Source organism: Podarcis filfolensis (assembly GCF_964270895.1).
Source record: "Podarcis filfolensis genome assembly, chromosome: 13".
Classification (NCBI taxonomy): Eukaryota; Metazoa; Chordata; class Lepidosauria; order Squamata; family Lacertidae; genus Podarcis; species Podarcis filfolensis.
In genome coordinates this window covers 15,309,135-15,328,597 of record NC_139615.1, presented here as the reverse complement: position 1 = coordinate 15,328,597, position 19,463 = coordinate 15,309,135, and the positions used below count along the sequence as shown (strand labels likewise).

At 46.5% G+C, this 19,463-nt stretch overlaps 2 protein-coding genes across 5 annotated transcripts; one reads left to right on the top strand and one right to left on the bottom strand.

The window, feature by feature from the left end:
• The first annotated feature begins 2,622 nt into the window (after positions 1–2,622).
• Positions 2,623–13,600, top strand: PHKG2 (phosphorylase kinase catalytic subunit gamma 2). 4 transcript variants are annotated; one of them, XM_083584220.1, is made up of 10 exons: positions 2,623–2,777; positions 4,891–5,019; positions 5,311–5,486; positions 6,542–6,596; positions 7,344–7,409; positions 7,533–7,696; positions 8,010–8,100; positions 8,689–8,842; positions 11,263–11,388; positions 12,659–13,600. In XM_083584220.1, exons 2-10 carry the CDS (start codon positions 4,925–4,927, stop codon positions 12,941–12,943), a joined length of 1,212 nt encoding a protein of 403 aa, XP_083440346.1. In that variant the 5' UTR covers positions 2,623–2,777; positions 4,891–4,924; the 3' UTR covers positions 12,944–13,600. The 4 variants fall into 4 exon arrangements, with proteins under 4 accessions (XP_083440346.1, XP_083440349.1, XP_083440348.1 ...); XM_083584223.1 differs by having other exon boundaries at positions 2,716–2,737; XM_083584222.1 differs by lacking the exon at positions 2,623–2,777 and adding an exon at positions 2,864–2,884.
• Positions 13,601–14,078: 478 nt separating this feature from the next.
• CFAP119 (cilia and flagella associated protein 119) lies at positions 14,079–19,360 on the bottom strand. Its single transcript, XM_083584261.1, has 9 exons — positions 19,256–19,360; positions 18,155–18,186; positions 17,885–17,950; positions 17,243–17,412; positions 16,854–16,924; positions 16,590–16,706; positions 16,052–16,112; positions 15,155–15,232; positions 14,079–14,475 (listed from the first exon to the last, which is right to left on the bottom strand). The coding sequence occupies exons 1-9, from the start codon at positions 19,277–19,279 to the stop codon at positions 14,303–14,305; spliced, it is 792 nt and encodes a 263-aa protein (XP_083440387.1). The 5' UTR covers positions 19,280–19,360; the 3' UTR covers positions 14,079–14,302.
• Between the last annotated feature and the right edge of the window lie 103 nt (positions 19,361–19,463).

Sequence of the window (19,463 nt, the reverse complement as noted above, 5' to 3'; positions counted from 1 at the left end):
TTTCATGGGGGCGGGTTGTTGTTGTTTTTGTTCCACTTGTCTCTTGGGTAGCCATTACAGGAGTAGGGCTGGAAGAAACAGATAAAACATTGGACTTGGGGTCTAGTGGCAGGAATAGTTGTGCCCCCTGCCAGATGTGGTTGAACTCCAACTATCATCAGCCCCAGTTGGGATGGCCATTGGTCAGGGATGATAGGAGTTGTAGTCCTATGGCCGGTGCAACAATGAGGTGACCTGAAGCGACCCACTTCTAGCAAGCTCCACAGAGGGCAGGAGATCCTGCCACTGTACCACCACTTATTTTCTTCCACCTGCTGCCTCTGCCTGGCCTCGGTGGTTGGAGGTGGTTACAAATTCCCAGCACCCTTAACAAGCTATGGCTTCCATGGTTCTTTGTGGGAAGTCATCTGATTTAAAAATGCATTGACATTGTGGTACAGATCCACATGTGCTCTAAATGTGTGGGTCTGCCCCATCATGTCAATGCCTATTTCCTTTACTCACATCCGCTGACCGGTAATGACCCGCTCAGAAACATGATGATGCTGAGCATGTTTAAGATGCAGCTATTCTCCAAGTGCAGGCAAGCCCATTGTGAGAGTAAACATTCCTTTAAACATTAACTTAAAAGGAAGCGAAATTGCCTTTGTCAGTTTATGAACCCACCCTGCTTCAACCCGAGGTAACAACGGCAGCACCTTGTGATGCTGTAAAAACCAGCAGATTTATGAGAAATCCAAGTCTTTAAGGTGCCACTCCAATACTCTTTGTTGTTTTCTTGTTACGGAGCAGGGCAGACAATTAAAAAGGTAAATTAATGCAACATACAATATGCAGAGAAGGGCCTTCAGCCATATGTAATTGGAGGCGAGAATGGTTGGGGGGGGTCAGTTAGGCTTAGCATCCTTAGCTAAGATGAAAGGTGTTAACATTCACAACTGTTTTAATCGCTGATTTCTTGTTACATGCAGGCTCCAAGGGAGAGGCTGCTGGTTAGCATCTGGAATTAGAAGTATTTGAGGGCAGTTGTGTGATGAAGTTACTCTGTGGTGTGGCACAGAGTTGAGGGCCGCAGTGTGGCAGCTTTCTACATGATACATATACAACAGCTGTATGAGTTGTATTGCAGACTTCAGCTTCATACATGCCATACATTTTAACCAGTTAGTTTCCCCCCCAAGAATCCTGGAAATTGTAATTTACCCCTCATAGTGCCCAGCACCCTTCACAAAGTACAGTTCTCAGGATTCTTGCGGGGCAGTCATGTTGTTTGACTGTATGGTGTTGCACACATGCCTATGTTGCCTTGCAATGCTTGATGCTGTTCTGAAGTTACACTTCCATTAATGCTTAATGAAAAAGCATTAATAACAACACTTGTATAACCACTACTGGCAGATGCTGGTCAGACAACGGATATAACTGTACCTGGCATGTGTTATTTATTTATTTATTTGTTTGTTTATATTAAATTTGTATACCGCTCTTCATCCACAGATCTCAGGTTGGTTCACAACGTAAAAATACATGGTAAAAACAAGAAAAAACAAACCAACCAATAACCCCCTCCCTCCCACCTTAAGAAGAGAGTGAGCGATTCTTACTGCATGTTACGAGATCACATCTTTGTCATGGCAAGATTTGGGGTGGAGGAGAGGCCATGTAGCTTGATTTCGCATATGCAGAAGGAGAGGGAAATCCTTTTGGCCCAAGGCATCCTTTTACACTTTGTGTAGCTGCCTCTGGGTGACTGGGTGTCCTACTGGAGGGATTTTCTTCCCCTATGGATGTCATGGGATGGAGCAATTTATCCCGTGCAGGAAACCCGACTGTGAAGTTGAGGTTAAAATGATGGGTCAGCGAGACACAGGTTCAAATGCTTATTCATCCATGATGAGCGATGAGTGACCCTGGGTGGGTCATTATCTGTCAGCCAGAACTCACTTCACAAGACTGTTGTGAAGAGCGGAAGAGGAGGTAGGCAGGAAATATGTGCTGCCTCGAGCTCCTTGGAGGAAAGATGGAATCATCCTCATTCTCATCATCATATTTTGTTCACAGCCAAACTTCTGATTTGCCCCAAACTGAAAGACACGAAAGGACCACCCAGGAGACAAGAGGCAGCAGTTTATGGAGATAGAACCTCCTGCTCCGTAGAGAGACCCTAGTGTATTTTTCGTTTTGGGGGGGTGTTTATTGTGTAATTGCATAACAAATAACCGAAGGAGGGAAAGTAGTAGCTATGACCTCATCCTGACCTTTAGTATCGCGATTATGAAACCCTGAATAACCCCAATGTTCTGCTCCCGCCCACTTCCGATCGCGATTGGCCGCTGTCTTCCCCAGCCTTCGGGTTCTGAGCTCCTCCCCTCAGCGCTGTTGCTCAAAACGAGCAGCCGATGGGTCAACGCGCCTGTCAATAACGCGCTTCTTTTGCCCGCCCTTCCGTGGCTTTGCTCATTGGCTGAGCATTCTCTCCTCCCCTGCTGCCGTTCGGAAACAGCCGCTTCCTCTTTTAATCCCCGCCCCATATTTCTTCACCTTAGCGCTGATTGGCTGCTGCCGCTGACAGCGCTCCCTCTCCATCCGTCCACTCACTGGATGCCGGCCTTCGTCCGTCTCAACACACCCTGTTTTCTCCTTTCGCCGATTGGTGCTACTGCCCGGCCGCGCCTCTGGAACGCGACGGACCAATCAGAAAGAAGAGGAGGCGGAGCCTGGGAGTCGCCGGCTGCAGGTGGGGGTCATTCACTCGCATCCAGCAACGGCGCTGCCGGGTGAGGATCTCGGGGAGTCCCTCCGCGTGCACGGGCGGGGCGGGGCGGCGTGTGGAATCCCTCTGGAGAGAGGAGGGGGAGGCGACTCGGAAGGGCTGGACCGATAGGCAAGGCTTCATTTCACCCTGGGGTTCTGATGAGCCCCGGAACCTGTTGACAGTGCTAGGCCACGGTTCTGAAATCTACGGACAGAGTGCCTCTGAGTATAAACAGAGTGAATTTTCCACCTCTGCGTGGCTCTGAATTGAGACTTGGGAAGCGGACTTCCAGGATAAACAGCATGGGTATCTTGGCTCAGCCGCTGCATAGATTATAGTATAATAGTTTAAACGTTGGTTATTTATATAATGAACGAAGGGCTGTCTTAGTAATCCTTACACCAGTCCTTCAAGGTGGTCCAGTGCTGCAGATGTTTTTAGAAGGGGAAGTCCTGGGATGCGGAAAGAAAGAGGGGTATTATGGGTTTGGAGATCTTGTAGAAGGGGTTATACACTCCAAATAATGTAATAGGGATTGTTTAGTAGGGATGTAATTGTTTAATAGGGATTGTGATATGCTCCTGTGCACAATCTGGATCAACTGCCAAGCCTGTTGTCAGTGCATGTTTATTTTGATTCAGAGGTGGGAAACCTCATGCTCAGGGGCCGAATGTGGTCTTCTAGCCCTCCCAACCTCTCTGTCTGGCTCTCAGCACTCTCCCCAGCCACACCCCTTATGGGCCCTGCTTTGCATACTCCTTGAATGGTTTTGCCTGGCTGGAATGTGTCCTAGAACTCTTTGCTTCCCTGAACGGAGGGTAGAGAGGGCTGTGTGAGTGTGTGTAGGAAGTAGCCTAATGTTCAAAGGTTATATTGACACTTGTTGCCCCTCCCACTTTTGTGTTTGCCCCTGTCCAGCCCTGCATGGGGCATGTAGCCCCCAGAAGCTTGTCTAGAAGGGAATGTGGCTGAAAAAAGGTTCCCTTCAACTGTTCTTATTTGGCTATACTCTGCTTCCATGATCAGAAGTGGTGAGATCCTGATAACCAGCTGCTATAAACCACAGGATGTGCTCAGGTCCTGCTTGCGGCCTTCTCATAGGCATACGGCTGGCCACTATGAGAACAGGATGATGGCCAGATCATTGGTCCAACCCAGAAGGCTCTTTTTATTTTCCTAATTTGTGCTGATACCCAGGAGATGTAATTGCAGTGTATTGTTTCAAACTCACGGTTGTAAGGATCTATTTTGAAGGAGCAAAGAAATCTCAGAGTCATGGGGATGTAGTAGATGGCTATTGAACACACAGTGCAATCCTATGCATATTTGTTTGAAATGAAGCTCCACAGTGGCAGTCAGGATGTTTTGCATGGCAGCCTTATTGCAGAGAGATCTGAGTTCATAATCTCTGTGGGGTTTAGCATAGCTTAACCTCACAGGGTTATAAGGCAGTTGAAATGTTGGTCCAAGTTGCCTGGAGGAATAAATATCAGGATTGCTGCAGTATGAGGATGGAAAACAAAGGATATAAGCTGCACCATTCATGCCTGACATTTGAAGAGGAATCTCCCTTAGATCAGTTCTGCAGTCTACTCCCCACTGCAGTCTTGCTGTAGTTATATGGTCAAGGCAGCAATAAACCTGCCATTGTGATTGTGCCAGAGAGCTGATTCAGGCTTTTTGGTCTTTTTCTTCCCTATTTGGGGAAATCTGATGCAGCCACATTGCAGTCCTCCAACTTGTTGATTTTGACTAGTTTGATGATCTAAAGGAAACCTGTGATTTGTGTCGGAGGCCTTGATAACTTGATGGCTGAAATGTGTCTGTTGAAATTGTCAGCTATGCCCTACCAATGGTTACTGCCAAGTGATGACCAAGACTGGGTAATTCTTTATCTCTTCCACAACTCCCCTGAAAGTGGCATGGTAATTGGCATGTCTCTACCTGCCTCTCCTGACATCAGACATCCTTTGCCTCTTATGTTTACTGCCCTTCTTAGCTCTCCAACTGCTGTGTTGCATTCCTTGCATTCCACCTTCCATGTTGACCTTTCAAAATGTCTCTTCTTGGGTAGCTGGGGCTTGAAGTATTCAGCTGTCTAAATATCACTGCTGCCATCACCCTTTGCTTTTCAGCTCTTGATCCAGAGCATTCCACATCTACAATAGGATGACCCGTGACGTGGGTCTAGAAGATGAGCTTCCGGACTGGGCTGGAGCCAAAGAGTTCTACCAGAAATATGACCCTAAGGATGTAATTGGCAGGTGAGGAGTGGGTCAGGATGGGGGCGGATAATCATGGATTGAATGATGTGCTGGGATGGGGACACATTACACTACAAGTGGATAAACTTTTTCCCTCCATATATTGTTGGACTTCAGCTCCCAGCAGCCAGCATGGCCAATAATAAGGGATGATGGGAATTGTAGTCCAGAACATCTGGAGGAGTTATGGCTTTCCAACCTCTGTCCTACATTTCTTTCCCACCGTGGAGCCAATATCATTTAGAAACTTGATGTCTCTCTTGCTGTTTGTTCATCTCTGCTCCTCTGCAGGGGTGTCAGCAGCGTGGTCCGGCGCTGCATACACAAGCAGACAGGCCAGGAGTATGCAGTGAAGATTATTGAGGTTACTCCGGAACGCATGACCCCACAGCAGCTTGAGGAAGTGCGCTTATCGACAGGCAAAGAGATTGAAATCTTGCGCCAGGTCTCCGGACACCCCTACATCAGTGAGTGACTACCCACCCAGCCCAGCATCTCTGTAACCCAAATGTGCATCCCAATATTTGGGCCTCCTTCTGAAACCCTAGTATTTTCTCAAATGTAATTTTATATTGTATAGTTGCCCCCAGATGAACCCTGCCCCCCCCCCAGCATCTAGGCCTTCCACTATGTTGACAATCTCAACATTCACAGCAACACCACCATGTTGACATCTGTGTCCATCTTTACTTCCTTAATCATTGTGTGGTCTCATCCTGCACACCCCTAAATCAGGGGTGGGGAACCTGTGACACTCTGGATGTTGTTGGGCTGCCAATTCCATCATCCTTGACTGCTGGCTATGCGGACTGGTAATGAGAATTGCCCTGCGCTTAATTGTTGTCCGAATGGAGGAAACCATGTTTAGGGTTTGCATTGGCGTGGGGAGCAGGAGATTGCTGGGAGTGTGGAATGTAGCAAAGTGGGAAGGGGGAGTTGAAAGCAGTAAAGGGAGGTCTGTAATTGACAGAAGAGCGAGAGCAAAATATACATCAGGAGTCTTAGTTTGGTCAGAATAGAGTATACATTCCAGAGTTAACAGTAAATACATGACTTCTGGTAAATGAGCCACCACAGCCAATAGAGGGTCATGAAAATTTGTGTCCTGGGTTTTTTAGACTTGCCTAGCCATGTACCATCTGAAACCAAAGGGGCGCATTGGTTGCCAAATGTGATTTTCCCCCAGCTCTCCTGCCCTACTGCTGAAAGGGATGAACACCCCCCATTGCCTACTTCAGCAATGTCTAACCTGTGACCGCCTCCCATAAGCTGTGGGACTCTAGCTCTCATAATTTGTTACCATTGACCATGCTGGAGGGCGGTAGATTCCCCCATTCCTAAAGCTACACAGCACTGTTAGCACAATAAGACTTTGACCACGCTCTCTTTCATTGTAGCTGCCTGTCTCTAGGCACTGAGCTGGAGCTGTTTCCTGCCATCTTATGTTGGTGAAGCAATCAGCTCTTGAACTGTATAATCCAATCCCCCTCTTTCCCCTCCTTCTCTCTCTCTCCCTCTCTAGTTACTCTGATAGATTCCTATGAGTCATCTGCCTTCATGTTCCTGGTGTTTGACTTGTAAGTAACAAGCTATTGAAAAGAGGAGCTGCTGACCCACCCTGTTCTCACCAAGATGGGAAACGCCCTTGTAGCTGTTGTGGGTCTTGACCCTCCCAAGAGGGATTAAAAGGAAAAATAGAGAGACATACTTTCCCATTGCATGTTACAGGCCCTCTTCTTCCAAGATGGCAATCAGTCTGGTTTTGAGAAGTAATGTGTGAAGCCACCCTCAGAGAGGCAGCTGGGTGGGAGGAAGAGCCATAAGAGTTGTTGAAAAGGGAAGTTGACAGAGGCAGTGGATTTCTGCTGCTAGGCTTCCAGGCCCTTGCGGGCTGAAGTGGTGTTGGTTTCAAACCCACAATGCCTGTGTGCTTGCTGCTGTGCCTCTGAAATTCCTCTTCAGTGTAGATAAGTAGAGGTATTTTAGTGAGACATTGTAAGTGCGTAGGAAGGGGAGATGGGGAGAGCCAGTGTGGTGTAGTGGTTAAGAGCGGTAGACTCGTAATCTGGGGAACCGGGTTCGCGTCTCCGCTCCTCCGCATGCAGCTGCTGGGTGACCTTGGGCCACACTTCTCTGAAGTCTCTCAGCCTCACTCACCTTACAGAGCGTTTGTTGTGGGGGAGGAAGGGAAAGGAGAATGTTAGCCACTTTGAGACGCCTTATGGTAGTGATAAAGTGGGATATCAAATCCAAACTCTTCTTCTCCTTCTTCTCCATGCCACCCCCATTGCATGTGGATTTACCCCGTCTCACATTCCCGACAGGATGAGACGCGGGGAGCTCTTTGACTACCTTACAGAGAAGGTGACCCTCAGCGAGAAGGAGACCAGGTAATGTGCCGTCCCCTCTGCTGGACCTGGGGAGGCAGAAGCTCTCTTGGCCCGGCTCCAGCTGTTTTTCTGCGATGATCTGATAAGTGGCGGCTCCTTCAGCTTGTGTCTCTCCTCTTTCAGGTGTATCATGCGAGCCCTCTTGGACGCCGTGAGCTACCTTCACGCCAATAATATCATCCATCGAGATCTCAAGCCCGAGAATATCCTCATGGATGACCAGCTGAACATCAAACTCTCAGATTTTGGCTTTTCCTGCCACTTGAAGCCGGGCGAGAAGCTGCGAGGTGGGCATGGGCCAGTCTGAGTACAGGTCTCTGTAGGGCAGACCAGCTCATTGATAGCTCAGTCAGTAGAGCATGAGATTCTTAATCCCTAGGTCATGGGTTCAAGCCCCTCGTTGGGCAAAATATTCCTGCATTACAGGGGTTGGACTAGATGACTCTTGTTGCCCCTTCCAACACTACAGATTCTGTGATTCTGCTGTGAGCAGGGTGGCTGTTCTGACTTACACAGCTCCTGCTAGCAGTGACTCCTGATTTGAGATTCTTGGGCGCCAAACCTTATGCATCTCTGTAATTTCCAACTCCTTCCTCTTAGAGCTGTGTGGGACCCCTGGCTACCTGGCCCCAGAGATCCTGAAATGCTCCATGGACGAGACCCATCCTGGTTATGGAAAGGAAGTGGACCTGTAAGTGACAGCTAGCTAACACCTGTCCCCCTTAGCGGAGGCATAGTTTTTTGGGAAGGAAGGGTGAAGGATTTTCCATGACAAGAGCCAAAGCTCAGCTGGGTCTTTATACCTGTTTTGAGAAAGAGGTGTCTACTCCCTGTTCTTCTGCCCGAGGAAATGGGAGGGGGGGAATCAGTTGTTCTCTCCCCATGTTCTGTCCCTCTGTCCACTTGTTACTCACCACACAGTCACTATTGAAAATAGCTTGGAACTCTACCATGATATCCTATAGTTGGCAGAACAGCTACACCCATTGACAAGATTTTGCATGCGCTTACATACTTGAGTCTGGAGGCAAAATATGGACTGGGTTTTGTGTTGTTGTTGTTTTGAAGGGGAACAATATTTTGAGAGTTTCCCATGGATGAAGCACGGTAATTTAAAATAAATAATTAAATAATAATTTCAAGATTCCAGAAAGCTGCACTAATTGTATAGGGTGCTTCCTTGGCCAATATTCCTTAGTTTTTCTGCTTTGCTGTTCTCCAATTTTGGTATTTGGGAAAAGGGTGCAGGAAATAAAGCTCTCTCCTCCTTTCCCTGAAGTTGGGCCTGTGGAGTCATCTTTTTCACCCTCTTGGCTGGCTCTCCTCCTTTCTGGCACCGTAAGCAGATGCTGATGCTTCGGATGATCATGGAAGGGCGATACCAGTTTGGCTCCCCTGAGTGGGATGACCGGTCCGACACAGTCAAAGATCTGGTAAGATGGTGAAAATCCCATCTCTTGTAACACAACTCGAGCTACATGTACATTCAACATCTCCTTTTAGGAAACATCTGTGCCCAGAAAAAAAAAGAGTTCTGCAATGTGGTATTGTGAAGGATCTTACCGGCTGGGCCCAACTGGGATTTGCCTTCTCACCAATTTCTTATTAAATCCTATAGGATCCCTGTCTTATACAGTTTATATACAGTGTACCTACTTCTTACTTCATAGCTGCCACTATTTAGTTCCAGCTGGTTGCTTTCACCTTCTACTACATGGAGTAGCGGATTAGAGGCATGGCACAAATGGAGCTGGAGGCTTGTGTTAAACAAATAGGCATTAAAGCTTATTTAATATAAAACCATAGCTTTAATGCAGGTATTTATTAAACAACATAGTTTGATGATTGCTAAAATATGTTACTTGTACTTTAAATCTGGCGTTGGCTCAAAAGAGGTTGCTACATAATTGTCCTAGTTCTCATCCCTATGTCGACCTGATAGCCAGATCTCCATTTTTCCGCTGCTCTGGCCAGGATATTACTGAAAGAGCACAAGGTAGTTAAAGGTGTCTCAACTGTTAGTCAGACTGAACTCCCATCTCTTGAGACTCCTGCTCACCCCCTGATCGGCTTGATTCAGTTTTCTTCAGAAATCTCTCTTCTGGTCTGGTGCTTGAAGACTCAGCCATGATGGTGCTGCCTCTGAAGTCTTTCTGCTTCTGGCAACTCTGGTCAGACACCATCCTGAAAAACACCTCTCCTGGCTAGCCTCCCTCAGCCCCTGTCTCCTGTGGTTCTAAGCTCACCTTCCGACTCTCTCTAGTCTCCTGACCAACTGCTCCCAAAGAATGCTGTGTCTGCCCTTATATTTACTCCCTCTGGCCATTCATTGGGTTCTTTCTGGAGTTCCGAGTCCTCACTGGACCAATCATTCGAACGGAATGTCCACGAAAGGACCTATCACCGTTTGACTTTTTCAATTCACTTGACCCTAATAAAAGGTAGAGTCCACAGTTAACTGCCATTAACTGTAAACCTAGCAAGTATGGAGCCAAATCTGGTATTTTGAAACTAGCTCCTTCCTGGCAAGTGTGCCAGCTGAACCCACATACATTATATATTTTCTGACTTCAGCCAGAAACAAAATGCTGGTTTTCCCTGCTTCTTCACACAATTAACCATTTTTATATCAAATACTGCTATTGTAACAACCTTCTTACATTTAATCTCTGCTTTAAAAAAATCCAGTATCTTTACATCTGTGTTACACATTTCAAGCCTGTTTGTATATTTTACAGTATTCTGTTTTTGCTTGTTATGGGGAGGACCAAAGAGTAACACAGGGATTCCTGCCCTTTACCTGATAAAATCCTATTTGTTTCCCAATTCAAGCGTCACATATTTCAGCAGCCTCTATAGTTTCAAAATGTATCTTCTAGGCCTTGAGAACTAAAATCTTGTTTTTCCCTTTAGAAAGAGAACCAACATTCTCAGGATTAATCATTCTATTTCTCCTTTTCTCAGCTTTAAGATTCATGTCTTGAAATGTGGGGTAGAAGAGATCCCAGCGATTGTTGCCCATGATAATAGATCATCGCCTGAGGCTTCCAGTACTTTCACCTCTGCCCTAATTGGCAGGTTTAAAAAACAAGATTCCATTGCAGAAACAAAGGCCCGGATTGGCAGCTAGTGACATGAAGTGTTTGGCAAAGTAGACTGACAGAGGGAGCTGGAGAAGTGAGAGTCTGTGGAAAAACTCACAACTAAGCGATAAAGTCAGTGTGTATTGGTTAGAGAGTATCAGAGTAGGACCGGAGGAGATCCTGGTTCAAATATCCATTTAATTCTGCCCAGACGCTGAGGTCCAGCGCCGAGGGCCTTCTGGCGGTTCCCTCATTGCGAGAAGCAAAGCTACAGGGAACCAGGCAGAGGGCCTTCTCGGTAGTGGCGCCCGCCCTGTGGAACGCTCTTCCAGCAGATGTCAAAGCGATAAACAACTACCTGACATTCAGAAGACATCTTAAGGCAGCCCTGTTCAGGGAAGTTTTTAACATGTGATATTTTACTGTATTTTTGGTTTCTATGGAAGCCGCCCAGAGTGGCTGGGGAGGCCCAGCCAGATGGGCAGGGTATAAATAATAAATTATTATTATTATTATTTAGCCACGAAACTCATTGGAAGACTTTGACCCTATCTCCCAGCCTAACTTAGCTTGCAGTGTGAGAACCGTTCATGCTGTATTGAGCTTCTTGCAGGAAGGGTGGGATGAAAACAGATTATTATTATTATTATTATTATTATTATTATTATTATTATTTGCCCCTGAACTGCTCAGCCTTCTATATTGGGCGCCAAATATATGCCCCTCTCCCCCAAATGTCTCTTGTCCAACTCTGTGTGTGTGTTTGGCAGATCTCACGACTGCTGCAGGTGGATCCAGAAGAACGGTTGACAGCTCAGCAGGCCCTGCAGCACCCCTTCTTTCAGCAGTACGGCGGCCGTAAACGCCGGCTCTTCAATCCGCACCATGCATTCAGGGCAAGTCTCTTGATCCTCCTGCCATGCAAATGTTTCCCACACAGGAGGAAACATTTAGTCTAAGGTGGTTCCTGCTGCAACATGTGCAAGCGTTTTCTAAAAACAATGTGTTTTTTTCCTTCATACCATCCCCCCCCCAATGTAATCAGTGAATTGACCAAAACCAGTATGATGGATCAATTAGGGCTTCTTAGTCAGTTTGTGTGCATCCCCCTTCCCAATTTGATCATCTCCTTTCAACGCTGGTGCTTTATAGCTTTCTGGTAATGCTCCTGAAACTTTGTGAGTCTTTCCACATGTTTCTTCCGTAGTCCTTTGTCACTGATTAATGGAGGGTGTCTATCAATAGGTAGTGGTCATGATTGCTTTATGATATGGGATCAGAGGTAGCAGCATGTCTCTCAATACCACTTGCTGAGGAGAAGGAGAGAGGGCTGTTGCATTTATGTCCCATTTGTTGGCTTCCCAGAAGCCACACTGAAGAAGTGGTTGATTTGCTACCAGGCCAGGTTCACGGTCCTTGTGTTAATTCACAAAGCCCTAAACAACTTGGGTGCAAAGTACGTTCAGGATGGTCTCATGCATTATACTCCCCCTTGATCACAGAGATCCTCTTTAACAGTTTTTTTCCAAAGATTTCATGTTGGTGATACACTTTTAAGATATGCATCATGTTGTGACAGTAATTCAGTTTTACTAGCAAACCGGAGGTTAAACTAACCCCTTTCCATCCCCGGGAGGAGTGTGGGGAGTGCTCGTGCGACACACCTACACACTGCAGCTGACAAACCAACATGTCGTGACTCGTGATGCACGGTTTGGAAAGCTCTGTTCAAACAGGACACATCTGGAGGTTGCCCAGGCCCCTGAGTTTCATTTGGCCTTAACTGGAGGCTGTGCCTTTAGGCCCTGCCCTGCTGAACTCCTTATCCGGAAGAGGTTTGGCAGGAAAATGCCTTATTTCAGTCTGCTGAAAACTACTGTTTAGACCACTCTTCACAATAGGAGCTTTTTTTCTAAACCAACCAGTATCTACTGATGTTTTACTAATACTTCTACACTGATTTTATTATACTCTGTCCATTGTAAGCCACTTTGATATATTTTATGAAAGCGTGGACTACAATAATTTAAATAAGTGAATTGATAAATAAGAATGCTGGACCAGGTGGGTCTTAGTCTGGCGCAGCAAGTGCTGATGTTCTCTCCTGCTAACCTTCTAGGTCTCACTTCCCATATTGACACTATTCCCGTCTCTTTCCTGCGATAGGTTCTTGCATGGACTGTGCGGGCCTCTATCCGCATTGTCTCCAACTACCGGCGGGTGCGGCCGGTCACAAAGGAGATGCTCATGTGCGACCCCTATGCGCTCAAGGGGGTGCGCAAGTTGATTGACGCATGCGCCTTCCGCATCTATGGGCACTGGGTCAAGAAAGGTGAGCAGCAGAACCGGGCCGCCCTCTTTGAGAACGTCCCCAAGGCCATCCAGCTTGTCTTGCTCAGCACAGAGGGGGAGGAAGCCCCTGCGTCTGCGGTGGACGACCCTCCCAACTAAACACCCGGTTGCTGCTCCCTGTGCAACTGTGGAGTCACTGGGTCCCTGAACGAAGAAAGGAGGCAGGAGCCACTTCAATAACTGTCCCACCACCTTCCATCTCTTCTTGGGGGAACGGCAAGTACCTCCTGTGGGGAGGCATCCTCATCCTTGCATGCGAAGAGGGGTCCAATTTCCTGGGGAACAAGGACTTCTTTGCCTTCTGGAAAGAATTCCTGAGTTTGTGGCTGTTGGAAACTAAGGGTCCCCTAACATACCTTGGAAGGGCCCTGAGATCTGAGCAGGGCAAGAATACAGAGCATCTGAATTGTTAGATGTGTATGGATTAGGGAGGTTTATCTGTGTGTTGCCAGAAGAAGGACTTTCTGTCCTTGCATCTCTTCCCACAGTAAGGGGACCTGCTACCTCTTGCCCCTCAAAGCAGCCAATTTCACCATTGCTGAGGGATCAATCCTTGCATATAGCCAGTATGGGTGGTCCAGGGAGGAAGGGGGTGGATTGGGATTGGAAATTGCAGAGTTCCCTTTCCCTACTAGCAGGAATTGGGCTCGACCCTTCTCTGTAGATTATATTGTATTTTATTTTCCACCTGGTTGTGCCATCTTTCCACGTCCGTGATGTCACAATTAGAATAAAATGGAATGTGACCAAAACTGATGCCGGACTTTGGCTTTCTTTGCTTCCTAAGAAGCAGCCATATTCTTTCAGTTGGGAGAGGGCACAGAGTTGAATTTCTCCTGCGAAAAATCCAAGGGGTGTTCAATGTTTTGGGGGTGGGGGTATCCTGTTGCTGCTGGAAGGGGTGTGCACCCACGGGAAAAGAGTTCAGCTTGAGAAGAGTGGGACAGAGTGGGAGTCAAAGGGACTCAAGAGAAAATCTGAAGAAAGGCAGTGTTTCAGTTTCACTCCAGCAGCTGGTCCAGTGAGAGAGATGGCATGGACGCATGATGCCTGCAATACTCGCACATCCCCAATTCAGACAGCGCCCCCAAAGTGTAGCAGCTCTGCTAGTAGGGTGTGAGGAGACCTACTCTATACAATGGTTTGAGTGCTTCGGATGGGGAATGCAGCAGGCTGAGAGAGAGGAGATACAGCCTGGATCCTACACACAGAAGATGTGCAACAGTGGTACCGATTGTTTGGAAAGCTCTTTAATGTCTTAACATCACAGTTTCTGTAGAAAGTTTCTGAAAAACAGGTTTCTAAAAGGCATTTAAAAGTGTGGTCTATCTGGCCCACCCCCCTTTTGACTATTATTCATTTCCACAATTTCTGAGGAATGAGATACTTTATGGGTGGGGCCTGATAACCTCTCAACATTCTAATCTAAAAAGCTAATTCTCTCGCCTCCCAACCTGCTTATTTTTTCTTGCCCTTGGCACCCCCCTTGCCCGGGCCCTTCTCCAGCTGGAGCAGCTTGGCATTAAACTGGTCCTCCGTTGCCTTCAAGCGCTGATCTACTGAAAGGCGCAGCATGGTCAGCTCCTGGGTGAGCTGGTTTGCAATGTACTCTCGCAGCACAGCGGTGGGACCTAGGAGGAGGCAGAATAAGCGGGAGAGAGCACTCACCTCTAGGCTACCACTTTGGGGTTCAAGAGTGTCCCCCACGCCAAAAAAGAATACACTACTTACCGTTTAAATAGCACTTTTGCAGCATTTGAAGCACTTACCGCATACTGGCCTGGGCCGCATCGCTCTGCCTCAGCTTCTTTCAATACTGTTCTGAGCTAAGCCAATGTCTAGCTTAGCATGTTGTCTAAACCTAGGTTTCTGGTTAAGCTCTTTTCAGACAAACCATGAGTTTGTTCTTGGTTAAAGCTTGTGGATAGCTTGACGAGAGCTCAACCACAAGCCTGGTTTTGGATGCCATGCCACTCCAAACTGGCTTAGTTCAGTGTAGTGTGGCAACGAAAACATGGCTGGGGAGGAGCAAACTGGCTGCAAGCTCCTCCCTGGGAACCACGTGTTTAATCTACAGCACTGTTTGGCTTAGTGCAATGCATAGGCAAGGTCATAACCTCAGTAGATTTTACAACAAGCCTGTAAGGTAGGGCAATATTACTATCCCCAGATTGCAGATGAGGAACCAAGGGCAGAGTGAGGGAGGTTCACCCAAGACCTCATGACTAAGATGAAATCTGAGCTGGGGGACTTTTTAGCTCACCCTGGATACTACACACTAGCCCCAGCCACTGAGCCACCCTCTCTTACTTTCTTCAGCAATAGCTGTCTCGTCCATATCCTCCTGCAGAGGTGACAAAGCTGCCTCTGAGTCCTCAGTTGCTGCTTCTGTAGAAGAAAGAGATGTTAAAAACCCTTTGGGAGAAAGGGTTGGATTGGGGGCAACAACTCTTGATATTGTATCCTTTCCTGCAGACTCTCTTGGGCCTGTAGGACCCTCTTGGTAGTTGTGAAAACTTCAGCCTAACCCAAGACACGGGGGCTATTGTGACATTTTAGCATTTGAGGACCAAGTCCTGATTCAAAGCAAGAGCACCATGGCCCCAAAGAGGGAAGACTCATCTCTCAGGGGTGAAACGTGTGCTGTTTGCACAGAATATAACCCAGGTTCAATCCTTCGTTATTTCCAGTTAAAAGGCTCTCAAGATCATAGAGCTGGGCAAGATGTAGCTTTGCCTGAGATCCCCAGTCAGAAAAAACACTGGGCTAAACACTGGACCGACAATTTAATCTGGCAGAAGATGCCTTCCTATAATAAACACATATTTTTTAGATGGCTTCCTATATAACTAGGTCTGTGTGTTACTTTAAAGCAGGCATAGGCAAACTCGGCCCTCCAGATGTTTTGGGACTATAACTCCCATGATCCCTAGCTAACAGGACCAGTGGTCAGGGATGATGGGAATTGTAGTCCCAAAACATCTAGAGGGCTGAGTTTGCCTATGCTTGCTTTAAAGCCACCTTCTGCCACAGATTTATATGTAGCTTTTGTCTTCCCCTTGTCCTATTCCGGGAGATGTCCTCATTTAGAAAGACTGGCCAATTTCTTTTTCACCCCTTTAACACCCTTGTCAATACAGGTGAATGACAGTCAGCTTACACTGTTGTGCTCAGAGGGAGGGAGGATCTGGGCCTGCCCACACTTACCTTCATATTTGGGCTCTGGTTCAGGCATCCCAATGTAAGTGAATGATATGTCCAATCGCACCTAGGGAAGAGAGGGGATTTGGGACCGGTATGTATGAGCATGTGGCTGCTGAGGAGTGATCCACTGATTTCACTGGCTGGCTAGTTTCTGGTCACATTTTGATGCTTTTCACTGCATCCACAAAGTACCTTGCTCTTAAAAATAAAGGGTCATATCCAGCAGTGTTGCTCAGCTTGAGGGTAAGACTTGAAGGAAGCAAACTTCAGCAATTTTCTACCCCTATACCTTCTCCAGAGGGTTGGGGGATCCTCCAGAGCAGAAGCTCTTGTGCTGCTCCTTTGGAATAGCTGGAAATTGCTTCCTTTCCTGTTCCGCTGATGAAAGCTGAGTGGCAATGTTGGATCCCACCCCGACATCCATGGAATCCCTTGTGCTACACATAAATCATCCAGGATCCTGCAAACCCTTTCCTCCCAGGGCATGGGAAGGTGATATGAGAGCTCCTTCCCGTCCACCCAAACCCTGACAAACTTTTACCTGTGGAGTGAAAGCGTATTTGTAAAGTTTGTAGTGGCGGAAGTAGGTGTTGATCATGTAGTCTGTTAGGCGCACCAGCTGGTTCTGATTGAAGAGATCAATGCTGAAGGGGGGTCTCTAAAGAAGTGTGAAAAAATAGGTAAGATTGTGTGTGTGGGGGGGGGTGCCATTCTCTTCCACATACGCAGTGCTGTAAAGAGGAATATTGGGGAGGGATGACATCTCGGTTGTGTTATCATTTTTGCCCTGTCTGGACACACTCACCCGGATGGAGTGGCAAAAAACAAGTTCAGAGAAGTAGTTGTAGCATTCCTCCACATTGGGCAGTGGTGTTTCTACAGGAGAAGAAGGTGGAAGCATCATGTTCTTCTTCTCAAGCCCTTTTTCTACAGCCCAGTTCCCCAACTGGCAGCCAACAGGACCGGCTCTAGGTGTTACTCTCACCTCTTTGCCTTATGATAAGGCGGCATCACTATAGCACTAACAGGCATTCACAATAACCTAAAGAACTGTGTACTTAAGACAGTAGCCTACTCTTTATAATGCCATGTTGCTCCCAATGAGGCTTCTGCGGTCACATTTTCCCACATCCCCCTCATTCTTCTTTTCCATTCACAAAACTCCCTTCTCTCTTCTGACATCCATGTGCTTACCTACACAGGCCTCATGTACATCCTTCACAATTGAGAAGAAGGCTGAGGTCTGTTCCCTGTTGAAGCCCTGCTCCCGGCAGAACTGGATGGTGTAGAAATACAGATCCAATAAGATAGTGGAGCGTGGGTTTGTTTCGAAATCTTGCAAATCCAAGAGTCTGGAGAGGAGGCTGCAGAGAAGAAGGGAAATAGGGAGGTAGGATTATAGACAATCCTGTTTGATGGGAGAATGACAAAATTCTTCCATCATCACTATTTCCTTTAACTGGTAGGCGTCTGCCTTTATTTTGCACAGCTAACTGCAATAAGATGACTCTGCACCTGAGAACAGTGAGGGAACAGATCAAGGTTTTTAAAATTTCACTGCCAGTTTGATTCTTCAGACTTGGATATATCCAGCCACCTATTCTTAGTAACCTCTTTAAACAGTGTCTGGTTAAATATGTATAGCCAATGCTGGTTCTTTAAAATTTAGAGACTTTACCCTCTGTCGCTCTGCATTTAGGATGTGTTCCTTTATCTGGAACATCCTGAATGCAGCCCGATTCTCTATGTGTTTATTCAGCAGTAACTCTTACTTAGATGTTTGTTTTGGTAAGAGACTGACATGGCTAATGTTTCTTAGTCTTAAAGTCTCATCACCTCTTCAGTTCATCAGTGGTTCCAGCCTTGTTGATTAAATCCATGGAGTGAACATCTAGATATTTCCTGGAACAGGAAGAACAAAGGAAAGCAAGTAACCTGAAAATGTTCTTAATGTACACAAGCAGCCTTAGGTATAATGGGCATCAAACATGCAGCAATGCCAAAATTCAAGGATTTTCAGGCCATGCACCAAAATACAGCTGATTCTGGGGTAGGATGTGGCAATTAATGCTTCTTCTAAATTAATACACATAAGCAGTTACTCACCACATGCATATCTTTGCCTTATGAGGCTGAGGCTGAAAGACAGAAATAATTTTTGAGTAGGAGTGTTAGGGATCAATTTACAAATATTTTTTCTTACAGTTATATGACCAAATTGTATACTACTATTGCTGGCATCTGTCTGTTTCAAGAGACAATAGGTCAAGCCACTGGAGAGTTACAGTGCCTGCTGTGGCTGTAGACGCTGATACAGGAGAGACATGTTTTACTAGTACTACTATTATTACTACTGGTTATGAGATTTGATGGCAGATTATCTTGCCACAATGGGAACAAATTCTGCTTGGCTGGAGCGTGCTTTGAATAGTGTTGGTTACACAATTTAAAGCTGAAAGCCATATTGCTATAATTTCAAATAAGATCATTTTTTCCCGTCAAACAGAACATTTTTATTTACCATAATCAATTTTCATTTATTTTGGTGGTTTATGCAAAATGTGAGGACAGATGGCAGATAGTCCAAGTTTCTCTGACTGGTAGGAGAAAACAGACTCCTCCTAAGAAATCCACACTGTGCAGTTCTGTGCCTCTGCATTTCAGTTGAATTATGTATTTTAGTTGCAGTTTTTCACATGTGCATGCATTCCACCCACCTTCTACAATGCTTGGGGTTTTACCCTCATTTTATCCTCACAACTACTCTGTGAGGAGAGACTTGCACAAAGTTATCTGCTTAGTTACTGGCTAAGTAAAACTTTGAACCCAGTCTCCTAGGCCCAGCACTTTATTCTAACACCAGTATTTTTATTAATTTTATCATCACAACTTATACTTCCGCATGGATTATTATTCTTACCACTGCTAGATAACTATTATTTACTATGAAACGTTGACAAATTTTGGTATTAGTATTGCTTCCCAATCCTGACAGACACCCCTGTGATTTCAACAGCTGCACGACAGGCAGGCACTTGGCAGGCGAAGCGTTTCCTTTCACCATTTCTACTGCGCCAAAAGCTGTCCCAGTTGAGTTTCTGCCTCGTGTCGCCCCCGCCCCTTTCCCCAGCAATATGTTCGAAGTACAAATGGGAGATATTGGCCTGCACGTGAATATTACTGAATTCCCACCCCCGCCCCTTTCACCTGCTGGAAGCCCTCCAACCCCATCTCTGGTTGTCGGAGTGTAGAAGGTTGGGGGAATCACGCGTTGCCATAGCAATCTCTGCTTCAGCCAATTGGCATTCCGTCGAAATTCGTCCAATAAGAACGAGGAACACTTGAGGGCGAAGCGCTTAGCCAATTGTAGAGGTTCTCTTTGAAGTGTTCCGGCGGTGAGGGTGGGGGAAAGAGA

Coding starts and splice junctions, on each gene's coding strand:
- PHKG2 (XM_083584220.1), top strand. CDS start 4,925: ATGACCCGTGACGTGGGTCTAGAAGATGAGCTTCCGGACTGGGCTGGA. Junction 5,020..5,310: donor CCTAAGGATGTAATTGGCAG/GTGAGGAGTGGG, acceptor GCTCCTCTGCAG/GGGTGTCAGCAGCGTGGTCC. Junction 8,843..11,262: donor CCGACACAGTCAAAGATCTG/GTAAGATGGTGA, acceptor TGTGTTTGGCAG/ATCTCACGACTGCTGCAGGT.
- CFAP119 (XM_083584261.1), bottom strand. CDS start 19,279: ATGGGGTTGGAGGGCTTCCAGCAG. Junction 18,187..19,255: donor GGTTGGAGGGCTTCCAGCAG/GTGAAAGGGGCG, acceptor TCTGTCTTTCAG/CCTCAGCCTCATAAGGCAAA. Junction 15,233..16,051: donor ACCAGAGCCCAAATATGAAG/GTAAGTGTGGGC, acceptor TTTCTTCTACAG/AAGCAGCAACTGAGGACTCA.